This window comes from Puntigrus tetrazona, chromosome 14 (assembly GCF_018831695.1).
Source record: "Puntigrus tetrazona isolate hp1 chromosome 14, ASM1883169v1, whole genome shotgun sequence".
Lineage (NCBI taxonomy): Eukaryota > Metazoa > Chordata > Actinopteri > Cypriniformes > Cyprinidae > Puntigrus > Puntigrus tetrazona.
The window spans coordinates 12,028,612-12,041,223 of NC_056712.1; the positions used below are offsets into that span (position 1 = coordinate 12,028,612).

General features: G+C 38.0%; 2 protein-coding genes across 4 annotated transcripts; both read right to left on the reverse strand.

Moving 5' to 3' along the window:
• Positions 1-41: 41 nt before the first annotated feature.
• igfbp7 (insulin-like growth factor binding protein 7) lies at positions 42-7,543 on the reverse strand. Of its 2 annotated transcripts, XM_043257256.1 has the most exons (5): positions 6,997-7,543; positions 3,897-4,006; positions 2,155-2,262; positions 1,805-1,931; positions 42-1,019 (listed from the first exon to the last, which is right to left on the reverse strand). In XM_043257256.1, exons 1-5 carry the CDS (start codon positions 7,526-7,528, stop codon positions 1,000-1,002), a joined length of 897 nt encoding a protein of 298 aa, XP_043113191.1. In that variant the 5' UTR covers positions 7,529-7,543; the 3' UTR covers positions 42-999. The 2 variants fall into 2 exon arrangements, with proteins under 2 accessions (XP_043113191.1, XP_043113193.1); XM_043257258.1 differs by lacking the exon at positions 1,805-1,931.
• A 282-nt stretch (positions 7,544-7,825) lies between these two features.
• On the reverse strand, positions 7,826-12,580 carry LOC122357722 (cytochrome c oxidase assembly protein COX18, mitochondrial). Of its 2 annotated transcripts, XM_043257254.1 has the most exons (7): positions 12,432-12,580; positions 11,509-11,927; positions 10,128-10,228; positions 9,487-9,653; positions 9,276-9,391; positions 8,823-8,930; positions 7,826-8,277 (listed from the first exon to the last, which is right to left on the reverse strand). In XM_043257254.1, exons 2-7 carry the CDS (start codon positions 11,914-11,916, stop codon positions 8,110-8,112), a joined length of 1,068 nt encoding a protein of 355 aa, XP_043113189.1. In that variant the 5' UTR covers positions 11,917-11,927; positions 12,432-12,580; the 3' UTR covers positions 7,826-8,109. The 2 variants fall into 2 exon arrangements, with proteins under 2 accessions (XP_043113189.1, XP_043113190.1); XM_043257255.1 differs by lacking the exon at positions 12,432-12,580 and having other exon boundaries at positions 10,128-10,232; positions 11,509-11,643.
• Positions 12,581-12,612: the final 32 nt, after the last annotated feature.

A 12,612-nucleotide genomic window follows, 5' to 3' on the forward strand; every position in this document is an offset into this window, starting at 1 on the left:
GATTGCTTAGTTTTTCTGCACAGACAACACACTGCATGCCGTTTCAAGTACTTTCTTTCTTTTATTCATTAGTGTTATACAAATATCAAGACATATAAATGGATGCATTAGATGCTCAGACCTTTAGAGGACAACACTTAATTCTACCGTAATTTGGGAACCAACAGAAAGTATTCATTCTTAACACCCAGGAAAATAAAGTAAACCTCTTCTCTTATTCATGGCATTAACAAAAAATGGTCTTACTGGCTTCCTTTTACGTCAATACACATGGCTTGCAAGGCAAAGAGAAAAAAACTTTCATTTTTTATAAATATTTATCATATATGTATTGTTCTTTATATTTAAAAATTAATATCTAGTTGAATATAATTTAACAGTTGGCCCATGGTTCTCAATTATGTTTTTTTTTGTTCCATCATACTAGAACATTTGAGAAACCCTGATTTAAATGAAGTACTCGAAGTCTTAGAAATTGTGCACATGTAATTGAGGTTTAAAATAATAGTTTTTCAGCACCATAGACATCAACCAAACGAAAAAAAACCTAAAAGAATGAGTACAATCTGTATCATCAAAAACATCTTGAAAAATAAAGAGAAGCAAAACATGCTTATGATAAGTAAAGACAAGATATTTGAGTGCCTTCGCATGCATGCGAGCGTGAATGATATGATGTGCTGTATGAAATGTTTGTGTTCTCGGGTATAAGTACGTGTAGCTTTTAAAAGATCAAGCCGATGGTTGTCTTGGTTGGCGCTTTACGGTATCGAAGTTGTTCTGCAGGCAGACACATTGTAGAGTGAGGTAAAGCGTAGGAATCAAGAAATGTTGGTGTCTGGATTTTTGTGACTCTGAACAACTTCTATAAAATAAAGTGTCCATGTGCAAGCTGCTGTTTGCAGTTCAGGCGGAGTGCGTGAGCAGTGACTGCGCTAAATGCTTGTCATCAGTGCACAGGCGTAGTGTTTCAACATCTCAGTCAGAGGCCACGTCCTCCTACAGCTCACCATCCTTCCCTGCATACAAACAGACAAACAGGCACCGATGACAATAAAGTCTTGGATTTCAAGTTGGCTGGGAAAAAAAATTATATTGTGTTATACAGCAAAACAGAATTGGGATTAAATGTAAAACTTCCCTAATAGCTAATATTATGCTCCAAGATCACAATAAACACAGTTTCAAATTTTAAAAGGATAGTTCACCCAATAATGAATCAAGTGATTGATAAAAGGGGGGGGGGGTAAAATATGCCTTTTGAACAGTGTTAATTAATAGTATCTATTTATATTTAGAATGAGCTTTATTTTGTATGTTTTCAGTCTTCATTTTTTTGTAAAATGTTTGCGATTTAATAATTTACATTTTTTATATATATTTTTTTAGCAGTCCTAAAAGATATATTTCAATATCTTCGTTTTGAAATTGTGTTTAGAAATTGCCGATTGGACATTGTGCTATACATAGAAAAAAAAAAGTCATACGGGTTTGAAACAACAATGATTAGCTAGCAGGCTTTTTTTTCAATCTCATCTGGAATTTAAAAGCATGCCTTAGTGAAGCAAAATTTTGATTGATTGAATCCAGGGCATATTCATCACCGAGTTGCTTTATGGGCTGTCAACATTCAACGCTAGAAACTCGTCACTGCATGATGGGACACGTTCCATACAGCATGTACTGCACACAAGTTTCTACTACATTCTCTACTAATGTCTTTTATGCATCCTGAAGCGTGAAGTAGGTGCGAATGGACTGATTTACTGTATCAGTCGACCACCGTTCAACTGCACTCGCTCACCCTTCTTGGGAGGAATGTCATTGATGGAGTCCACCACATGAATGGTGCCCACGGCTGACGCTTCTCCCTGGATGTTGCTGGCGTGACACTCATAGGAGCCGTCCTCGTCCTTGGTAAGTGGAGATATCTGCAACAGATGGCCATCAGCTGTAGTTTTCACCCTATCTGTTCTCAATGTTTCGATAAGTGCAGAGAACTCCAAACAAATGTAACCTGAGATGAGCCAGAGTGCGTTCAGAAAAAAGCGCTGTAACAGCTTTGCGTTGCGCAACAAATAACTTGCTTGTAGCAGTGTTTATGCACGAAGAGATAAACGAACATGAGTTTATATTTAGTTAAAACACACTTACTAGCACCCAGCCAGTGACCTCGTGCTTCTCCGGGCCTCCTCGGGTCTGGACGGCCAGGTTGTCTTTGTCTCCAGGGAGTGGAAGAGTCCGGTCTTTGCTCTTAGATACCTATCAGAATCACAACAGTCGTAAAGATACGTACTCTCTGGGCTAATTCAAAATCTGAAAATGGCTAAGCACATGAAGTTGCAGCACATACAGCATGTTTGTTCTGTGGTGATTTTGGTTATGCATGATTAAGATTCACTAGACTCTACAGGAAGTGCTTTATTCACACAGATTAGCAAAGATTTTATATTATTATTTTTTTCCTCTAAAGTATAACCACAATAGGTCTTAAACTAGTAAATAATGTGTTGCATTTTTGTATTTGTTAAACGGCCATCTGAACTCCTTTGAGTTCATGGAAATGTTTAACTAAAATGCGGTATTATGATGAATGTTTCTGTATTGTTTTTCCACTGGTATTTCCTGTATGTTAAATTTAATCCATGTTTTAGGGTTAAATGAAATGTCCACAAAATGTCCAGCACCTTTTGTTTTTCTATGTATGTGTTCGTGAGATAAAGTATATTACTGAGAATACAGTACGGCTATGAATTTTTTTTTACAAGGAAATACACGTTTGCATTGGATATTATCTGCATATCACTTAGAAAAACAATGTGCGATAAAGTTGGAAAGTAAAGTGAGTTTGGCACTTTTTTCTAGAGCTATCAACAAATTATATGAACAATAATAATATTTACAGTTTATTTAATAATTCTTTTTGATTTATCAATTATATTTATAATTTTCTTTTATTGTTGTTGCTGGTATTATTATTATTATTTCATGTAAAGGTACATATTAATTCAATCAAAAGAAATGCAAATTTCCCCTCACTATTTCTCAAGTCTAACTTTGACATTTTTTTTTTTTTTTTTTTTTTACAGAGGACTTTTTAATCTCCTCCTCTGATCTCAAGAGAGGCCAAAAGTAGTTATTAAGCGACTCAGGGTATGCATCTCTGTAATAAAAATATCCCGGGCCCCTCAAACTGAGGCAAGGGTGAAATTCAGCATCCAGGACATAATCTACTTTCCACCATTTACGAAGCATGACTAACTTGATCAACTAAAACTGCAAAAGCCAATAAAAACCATGTTACCTCATGCTTGAATAAGTCTTAAGCTAATATACAGATATTAAAAAAAAAGAGCGTTAGAGCACAAACATATTTTAAACACCAATATTTCCCAGGGTTTCAGATTTCCTCAGAGAGGTTAACAAGGAGGGTTTTCTTTTTTTTGCCGTCATGGGAAATCACCGTTAGTCATTTTTGTATCCGGTCAACCGCTGTGGCTTTTCATATTAGTGACCTTCTCCAAAGCCAGTACAAAGCACTGCCCAGTGCCACGGAATTCTTTGATCCTATCTTTAAGGAGAAAGCCCGTCTCCTTCAGTTCTAGAATGGAAAAATGTGATAGCTGATGACATGCTTGATAAACCGCTTCCTGCTCTGATCCCTCCCTTGTTTGCGGCGCTATTGTTTCTCTGCTGTGTTATTCATAGAAGTGGACATCCTTTGACATAGCTGGAACCATACTGTACGCACAAACACGTCCTTCCTCTTTTCCGTACGGGTTTTGTGTTAGCGCTATAGAATCCGATACATGATACGCATCAGCTCAGAAGTTACCTACTTGCAAAAGCAATATTGAGATTAACAACAAAAAATAATTAAAAATCATCTCTTTTACTTTTCTCCAGGTGAGCACAGGTGTTGGTATCCCGGTGGCTTCGCAGCTCAGGAAGACCTGTGAGCCAGTCACGTTCCATACCTCTCCTGGAGGTGTTACAATAACCGGTGCTGCAGAGGACACAAAAGACACAAAATGATCTCGAGGCTGCGTTCTCGTTGCATGTTATATAACAAGCGTGTCTTGCTGAAGTTATCAGCATGTGGGTTTTCCTCGTGCCTGATTTGAGTAAGGGATTCTGGGACTGAGTTTGTACTGATGGACAGATTGGAATACAAACAACAGCTGCTTCGTTGCTTCTAGTGTAAGCAAGTCGCTTGGATAGTTCACTCAAAAGGCTACTTCCAAAACTGACGTTTTCTTCAGCTAAACACAATTTATGAATTAACTATTCATTCAGTACCCTAACAGTTTTCTAGTCATTTACATTGAATGGTGACTAGCACATCTAGGGGTCAAGCAAACATCATTAAAGGGGTCATCACATGCAAAATTCACTGAAGTGCGTCTTGGCAGTGTGTGCACATAATCACCCTATAATAATAAAAATCTACCCAATGTTTTTTTTTTTAAAAATTAAATATTGATAAATCATACTCATACTCTTAGCTGTGTGACGTCGCACAGGCCAAAGCCCCTCCCATGATTGTTGATTGACACTGTGTTTTACTTTAGACCCGCCCTAAATCATCTGTCATCAGTCTGCCATTGATTAGACGCTGGAGCAAAATGGCTCCTAAACAAACGAGGTGTTTCGTTGTTATATGTAATAATAAACACAGCAGTCGTCACACGTGCACCGATCTGTCTATGCGTTTATGTTCGTGCAGATCATTTGAGATCCAGCTTCGCCTCCAGAAGAAACTAATGCATTTTTTCAATGAATTTTGTAACTCGTACAAAGCCCTGCACATGACATGCAAGTAAAAAAAATTGCGTACACTATTACTTATTCGTTTTATCATTTATAAAATCATATTTTATTATTAGCAAATCAAGGGAACGAATTAGTAAATTAGTTAAATAGTAATTTGTGCTTACGATTCAGTCTATTTTTTTTATTTTATGTCATGCATGGGGCTCTGTAAAATCACTTTTCATAATAATGTGCCAATTAGTTTACAGTCTCTCAGAGAACTGAGTGTCGGCCCATGGAAGAGAGGGGCGGGGTGAGAGGAGCTCATTAGCATTTAAAGGGAAACGCACCATAACGACTTGCTGTAAACAGAGCTGATTTTGACAGGGTAAAGAGGGTTGCTTTGCATTACCATTAAGAAATTTTAACCAAAGTATGTGATAGACTTTTCATTAAGACCCAAAAGAATCATATCAACTTGAGAAACATAGGCATCCGACGACCCCTTTAAAAATAGTCCATAAGACATCAAAGTTGTTTTGAATGGGAAACTTTACTCAACTACATTCAACCAACTTGTTTAACTGAATCTAATTAGTTAAATTTATGAATGATTCACTTAAAACGTTTTGTGAACTAAAGCAAACTATTAATTGAAAACGTCCGATACAAATAAATGGTTTCTTTACAAATCGGACATCGCTTGTTTCGTGAACTTGCGCAGATGTGGATTTTCTAGTAGCTACTGTAGGGAGTCAAACGATTTGAAAAATAATACATGTACCACTTTTACGAAAGGTTCCTCAGTCACTCCTGCATTTTCATGGCGTTGGCTAATGGTCAGGATTCTCCAGAAGTTCATGTTTTGTTTTCCACGCATGAAACAACAAGAGGGGGAGCAGTCTAAATGATAACTACATTTTCATTTTCTCCTATTGCAACCTCTGCCTTGTTGCTGTCTAATAACTAATCTACTAAATGTCTTAGCGGAGCATTTCTTTCCAGTCATCTCAGTGGTAAAAAGCGTCCCGATCTATCCAAATTCACCTGTTCTATTGTGGAAACCCACATGCGCTCGGGCTGCTTTAGCAAAGATAATAGCGGACAATATGTTTTTACAACCTGCTGGCTGATACCCTGTAGTTGAGGAGTATTTCAAACGAGGTAATGCAAAACACTCCTGAGTTCAGTCGTACTGTCAGTCGGGTTGATTAGGAGAAGCCAGTGGTCGGAGAAAGCTCTGCTGGACAGGCTTTTTTTCATATACAGAATCCTCTAGCTCTTTTAATCCCAAGCCAGAACGCTGTTAAAATGAATTATACGCAGGTTCACTGATTCAAGCAGTCTGACTTTGCTTTAAAACAACAGTATGCCTGCGTGTTTTGCCAAACGAGACATTGCTATTTGATCAGGCCTGATCTCCCTATTCAAAATTGAAAATCCACCCGAGGGTTTGGAATTTCAGACATGTCTGTTCAGGGATAGCAGAACGTTACCACCCTTGTATGAAAACAATGGCCTCTGGCCTGTTCCGTTGTTGCCTTAACACACTGTCAATGTATCTGTGTGTGCACTGTTCATTTGTCCGCGGGGGCAAAGTACAGGACGGGTCAAGCGCTCCTGGTAGAAAAGAAACTTGAACACAAGCACATGACAGCTGAATCATGTGAGCAACTGGATCATGTAGGGCATTAACAAAGCAATAATAATAATAATAATAATAATAAATCTAAAGTAGAAAAGTAGGCCTAGTTGTTGACGCAGCTTTAGATACAAGTTCAATTCTTTTAAGATTTTCAAATTTTACACTGGATAAAAAAAAATAAGCAAAAACTGACCTTTAAATAGCTATGGGTGATTAGGGATACTTAACATGAAATGTTCTTTCAACATAAACAGTCAATCTAAATTCACACAGTGAACCATTGTAAATATTAAAACTGCAGGCACGTGATGTTTTGAGCCTGGTTTGGAGACCTAGAGGTACAGAACAATAATTCAGCTTTTAGTTAGTCAAAGATGAACCAGCATATTGTGCTCACAATAATAATGCATTTACCCCAAAACGTTCTGGACAGGCTCCTTTGTGACAAATTTACCCCTTTAGTGTGATGGCTATTGGGGCATGTTGTCACAAAATATTTTTTATCTAAATCTTTTTTTTCCCTAGGCAATTAGAAAATGTACAAAAACAAAGTAACCGACAAATTACAGGGCTTTTTTTATTGCGTTAAGTCGTCTCACCTTGAGCGCATTTGCCCTTGTTTCGAATCTTAATTTCGGGTTTGCTGTCCTTCACTGCTTTCCCGCTTGCAGCTTTCAGCTCACAGCCGTTGTTGTAGTTGACGCCGTCAGTGCCGCACACGGGATAGTTGCTCTTGCACACGCAGACCCCCGATTTACTCTTCTTGTCTTTGTCGCCCTTGACGCACTCGAGTCCGGACGCGCAGCGCTTGGCCGAGGCTCCGCGTCCCCCGCACGGCTCTCCAACTCCAGACGCGCAGAGCTCGCAGCAGCCGCACGCATCCAGCAGCGTCCCGGAGGAGCAGCCCTCGGCCGGCAGCGGAGCGCACTTACTCGGCTCGCAGGTGCCGCAGCTGCGGGGCAGCCGGTCCGCCGACACCACAGCGAGCAGTGTTAAGAGCAGAACGCGGATCATGGTGAGGTGTGAACGGTCTCCGGCTGGTTCAGAGTCTGCTGCTTCTTTCTGCTTTGGGATGGAGGTAGTAGACCCCGCCCAGCAGGACAACAAACTTACAATAGCACAAGTAAACATATCCTACTTTCATGGCATAGTTCTGTTGTTATTTAGTATTATTTATGATACCATGGACTACCAATGTGTTCTGATGGATTATAAGGTTTTGTGGCTATAAGAGTAAGTCTCATGTGACAGGGATTCCTACACTTTTTTTGCCAAACATTTCCAAATCTGATGATCCCCTTTCATAATTAATAAGGGCAGAGACAACATACTTTTTCGCAACATTAAACAACTCTTTTTGGCTTCAAGGGTGGTTAAATATTGTATGGAAAATATTATCTCTTACAGATAAGAGTATACTGCTCTTACTGTAGTATATTAAATGTATTTTTATTAAATAAATTCAACCATACAATCCACGAGAGACTAAAATGAAGAGATTATTTATGAGATTAAAAAAAAACAAGAATCGCCATCCATACTGTTGCTACTACTCATTAAAATCTCTCGTTCCTAAAGCAGTTTTTTGATGGATGAAAACATCAAATCAAAACATATTTGATGGATGAATCCACCACTACATACACGGGCATCCACATGTTCAGTTCACATTTTCGGCAGCTGATGCTCTAATGTACAACATCCACATCCACCTATTTGATGTATTTGGCTACAAATGCAGCTGCAATGTCCTTGTATGGTGTTTCAGAGTCTGAACGTGTTGGAGGGATCCGAGAGACGGCCCGGAAGCGGGGGGATTTCAGGAGCAGGTTGTGTGCCAGACCAACACAACTGGAGCTGAGCCAGTACAGAGCCATGGACTACGAATTAAGGAAAAACAAAGAATGAAAAATCACCAGTCATATAGAATTCGAATTTCTATTTGAATTTTTGAATTCAGCATTGTTTTTGTGCAGCATTCTTAAACTTGAGAAACATCTTAGTAATGCTTCTACGCAAGACGGACTGTAGACACAACACAAATATGTCTTTGATGAGTAGATAAGCGCAAGACATCGATTTCTACATCTGAAGATATCACAGCAAGGTTGTACAGCTTCCCGGCCCTTTGTAACTATTCTCAGGTGGGCTTCAAAAACACAACCCTTCATATGCCCCCCCTTTTGCCACAAGATTAAAAACCTCAGAGGTCTGGGCAATAAGGGACATATCTGTGCAGCGACAAAAGACATCATGTACCACTGCTGTCTTTTTTTTTTGGAAAAACATCACTGGAAATCGCGAGTGATATTTATTCATGCCATTCAAGTTGAAACCTGTCCAGACCTTCGCTTAACGTAAAGTTACTGTACACAGATAGAGCAGATAGTGTTTGAATGCAGTTGCTGATTGCCAGGACACTTACTGATGGGACTGTGGCAGCTACAGGAATCATCACCAGAGATATTCCTCTTATGAAGTAAGTCATGCATTTTTGGAACTTCGAAGGCTCTAGCTGTCTGAGGGCGAATATCTGGAAAACAGATTGGAGGGAAAAAACCAAACCAAAACAACAACAACAAAAAAAACATTTATTAGTGAATAATGCAATCTCTTAAAATCTATTAAGAAAAAAATCTATTATCTAATTAAAAATTGTAAATTGTTACATTTAATTTATATATTTATTATTTTTTATTTTTATGTTTTAACATTAACATTATTACAGATTAGAGACAGATCATTTGATGTTATATTAATAATGTTATTCAAAAGTTTAAGTTTAATTGCTAGGAGTAATTAAACATTAAAATGAATGTTAGATTTTAAATTATTAATATGATGTAGCAAGTCTATCTTATCTAGAGAGCCGCCTCACCTCTGTGATGAGCAAGTTGATGAGGCCAAGAGAAACTGGCATGATCCAGGTAGAGTCTGGAAGAGTGAGGTCAGGGAACCACAGAGCGCCACCTGTTGCTAAACCTGCTTCTGATGCTGACGAATGAACAGAAATATATATGTAAGCATTTCAAAGGATAAATTCAAACAACAGAACATGTGGAACAACTGACTGATGGAATGTGGCTCACCAAGGGGGACATGTCCCATTCCCAGGCTGAGATTACGCAAGGCCAGAGACAGACAAACCCACATGGGCAGCTGGACCCAGATAAGCAAACTGGCCTTGAATGGGTGGCAGTTATCTCGAACATAAAGCTCAGACACGATTCGTTTCAGATTCTTCTTGAAATAAAACCTGTGGATGTAATTACGGTCATTAAGCGGCTAACTAACTTTTTGGTGTGAATGGCAAAGTGTATATTATGCTGTCTTTGTCAGACCATGCCAGAGTGAGGAAAATAAATCTAATATAATATCTAAACATAAAAAAAAGTTTAATATTTCAATTATAAATGTAATTTTATTTAGGTTTAAAATAAATTTTTATAACATGTACTTAAAATGTAATATAAAAAAATATATATTCACTATTTAAAATGTTCTTACTTCTATAGTAAATAAATTTTTCTTTTACTCCAAAAAAATCTTAATTTTAGAAATTAAAAAGGTAAAAAAAAAAAACAACAACAACAACTACAACAAAGAAACCCCATCTCTTTAGTAAAGATCTATTTTCTAAAACCAATTTGATTCTTTTGTGAGACTTCATATGGACTTTTTAAGACTTTATCCCAAGACAGTGCATGGCTTTAAAACAATTCTCTCCTACCTGCACATTTTCTCTGACCAGCCCTTCTCTTTGGCTTGTACAGAGATCTCAAAGCTTAAATGGTGGGCCAACTCTGCTATCTCCTTCTGCAGAGCTTCAACCTAGCTGGGGCAAAAGGGCACAAGGGTTACTCTTTTCCAGCCAAAACTCTTTCCAACAGATACAAAGTCCGGGGCCTATGAAAGCATGAACTGACTTGCCACTGGGACTTATAACATAAATACGGCCTGGATGAACCAGTGTTTTGACTCCATTAAAAAATTACTAAATTCTTCAGATACAGGCGGCCGCATGCGTATTTTCATGTGCGTTTGCATTTCATATATTAAAAGCACAACTGATTTGGCATCTCTGATCATCAGTTTAATGTTCTCACACTGTGGGACATCAGTAGGGGAGGAAAAAAAAGGGGAGGCACATTCTTTTTCTGTTTCAATCCTCTTCCTTGGCAAGAGAAACATCCCACAGCTGGGAGACAGTGGGCGAGAGAGAGACTCTTAATAAGGCACAGTGTTTACTCTGTGATCTCTGCTGACCTCCAAAATACTGTACTGTGTGTAAATAAACAAACAAATTCACATGAAAAAGGGCTGTTTACTCAATCAATCACGTTAAGCCTAGCCAGAAACCAAAACTCTCATGTTGCAACCTTAAATCATATAAATCATATTTTTTGTCCCCTTGTGATTTTGATGTTTGATGTGCCAGTAATTCAAAAGCCAAAGCTGAGCGTCAAACAACACTGAAGAGATGCCAATTGTAGGAATAATTGGAAATGAAATTTCAAAACAAAAAAGGGAATTAATGACATTCCAAAAATATATATAATAATAAATTTAAAAAATTGGCCAGTGATTTACCAAAAATAAGTGAAAAGTATGCTATATAATAAAATATCTCAATACTGGCTACCACTCCAAAATTTGTGGGCAGTGAATTAATACTTTTATTCAGTGACCATGCATTGAATTGATTAAAAACGTCACTAAACGTTAATTTTTAAAGATTCCCATTTTAAATAAATAAGGTTCTTATGTAGCTTTTTATTATCAAAAGAACCTTAGAGATATTAGAATGATCTAATTAGAAAGATCATGTGATACTGAAGACGGGAGTAACGGCTGCTGAGAATTTAGATTTGCCATCACAGGAATAAATTAAAAAAAATGTTTAATTGTAATAATGTTTAATAATATAACTGTATTTCTAATTAAATAAATCCTGCCTTCGTGAGCATAAGAAATTTCTTTCAAAAACACTGACCCCAAACTTTTGAATGATTGTATATAGCTACAAAAACCAACAACCACACCAAAGCTAACAGGATTTTACACAACAGATTATATATACACATGTACAACAATGCATCTATAAGCAAGACCTTTGCGACGATGATGGACTGATAGATTCCCAGGGGAAGAGTGATGGCGGTACGCAGGGCAAGCGTCGTGCACATGATGCTGGCCCACCACGGAAGTCCGGTCATCTGTTGAGCGGAAACGATGAGCTGCTCTGTGAGGTATACAGGGGTAGAGTTTGCAATGCTCTCATACCAGCTCGGCTGGTGTGTGGTTATAGCTCTTCTGGGCTGAAGCCCCACGCTCAGTGTGATGGAGGCATGGCCAGCTAAGAGGGGTGACCTGCAGCGGAGAGGCTGGATGCTGTGAGTTCTGGAGTCCAGACAGGAGGAGACCTGAGATACGCTTCTGATGTGAGGCCTCAGATTTGCATAGTGACATATCCGTAGAGTCATAAAGGTCGTAGACCTGGTAAACTTCGTCCATATCATTATGGGTGAAGCTTTGAAGAAAACAACAGCAGCGACGAATCAAGGACGTGTCTCGACAATTATTGTTGATCACATTCAGCTATTCTAAACCACATATCATATTGACAAAATGATATTAACATGCAAGCACTTATTACTCATTCGGTGCTTATGATTAAAGGTTAGATTTTTGTGTCCTTTATTAATTATACTGGATAACGACATCCTGTTATTACCTACACACTTTACCTCTCTTTTGCTCATGACACACAAATTAAATGCCATGTAAGTTACATTTCATTTTTTCCTGTTATGGATATTCTGCAAATCTCTTTAAAACACTAACTATTCGTATTATAGCAATTTACCACAAAATAAATGGACAATGTTGTCGGAAAAGATCAATTTTAAATGCGTATCGAACACCAATCAATAGTAATAAAAATAAATAAATAAAATATGTCAAAGATAGCTCATTTAACCTGGTAAGACTATTACACTAAAGTTAACTAGAAGAAACGTAACAAAATCATTACCTTCGTTTGCTGTTCCAAACCTAAGATACACAAGTTGTTTACCATGTCATTTGCGCGCTGAATATGTACCGAAACATTTTATTTTCCTCGTATGTGTATCCTTTTCATTTGTAATGTCAAAATGAGCAAGGCATGACAAGTCGCGTGAATATGACGTCATGCACGTCGCAAAACAACTACG

What these genes read in the sequence shown, in the direction of transcription:
- LOC122357722 (XM_043257254.1), bottom strand. Translation starts at nt 11,916, where the DNA reads ATGATATGGACGAAGTTTACCAGGTCTACGACCTTTATGACTCTACGG. An exon ending in AATGGGACATGTCCCCCTTG is followed by an intron (nt 9,392 to 9,486) that starts GTGAGCCACATT and finishes TTCATTCGTCAG; the next exon opens with CATCAGAAGCAGGTTTAGCA. An exon ending in TCAACTTGCTCATCACAGAG is followed by an intron (nt 8,931 to 9,275) that starts GTGAGGCGGCTC and finishes TCTGTTTTCCAG; the next exon opens with ATATTCGCCCTCAGACAGCT.
- igfbp7 (XM_043257256.1), bottom strand. Translation starts at nt 7,528, where the DNA reads ATGTTTACTTGTGCTATTGTAAGTTTGTTGTCCTGCTGGGCGGGGTCT. An exon ending in CAAGGGCAAATGCGCTCAAG is followed by an intron (nt 4,007 to 6,996) that starts GTGAGACGACTT and finishes TGTCCTCTGCAG; the next exon opens with CACCGGTTATTGTAACACCT. An exon ending in TGACATTCCTCCCAAGAAGG is followed by an intron (nt 1,020 to 1,804) that starts GTGAGCGAGTGC and finishes GTTTGTATGCAG; the next exon opens with GGAAGGATGGTGAGCTGTAG.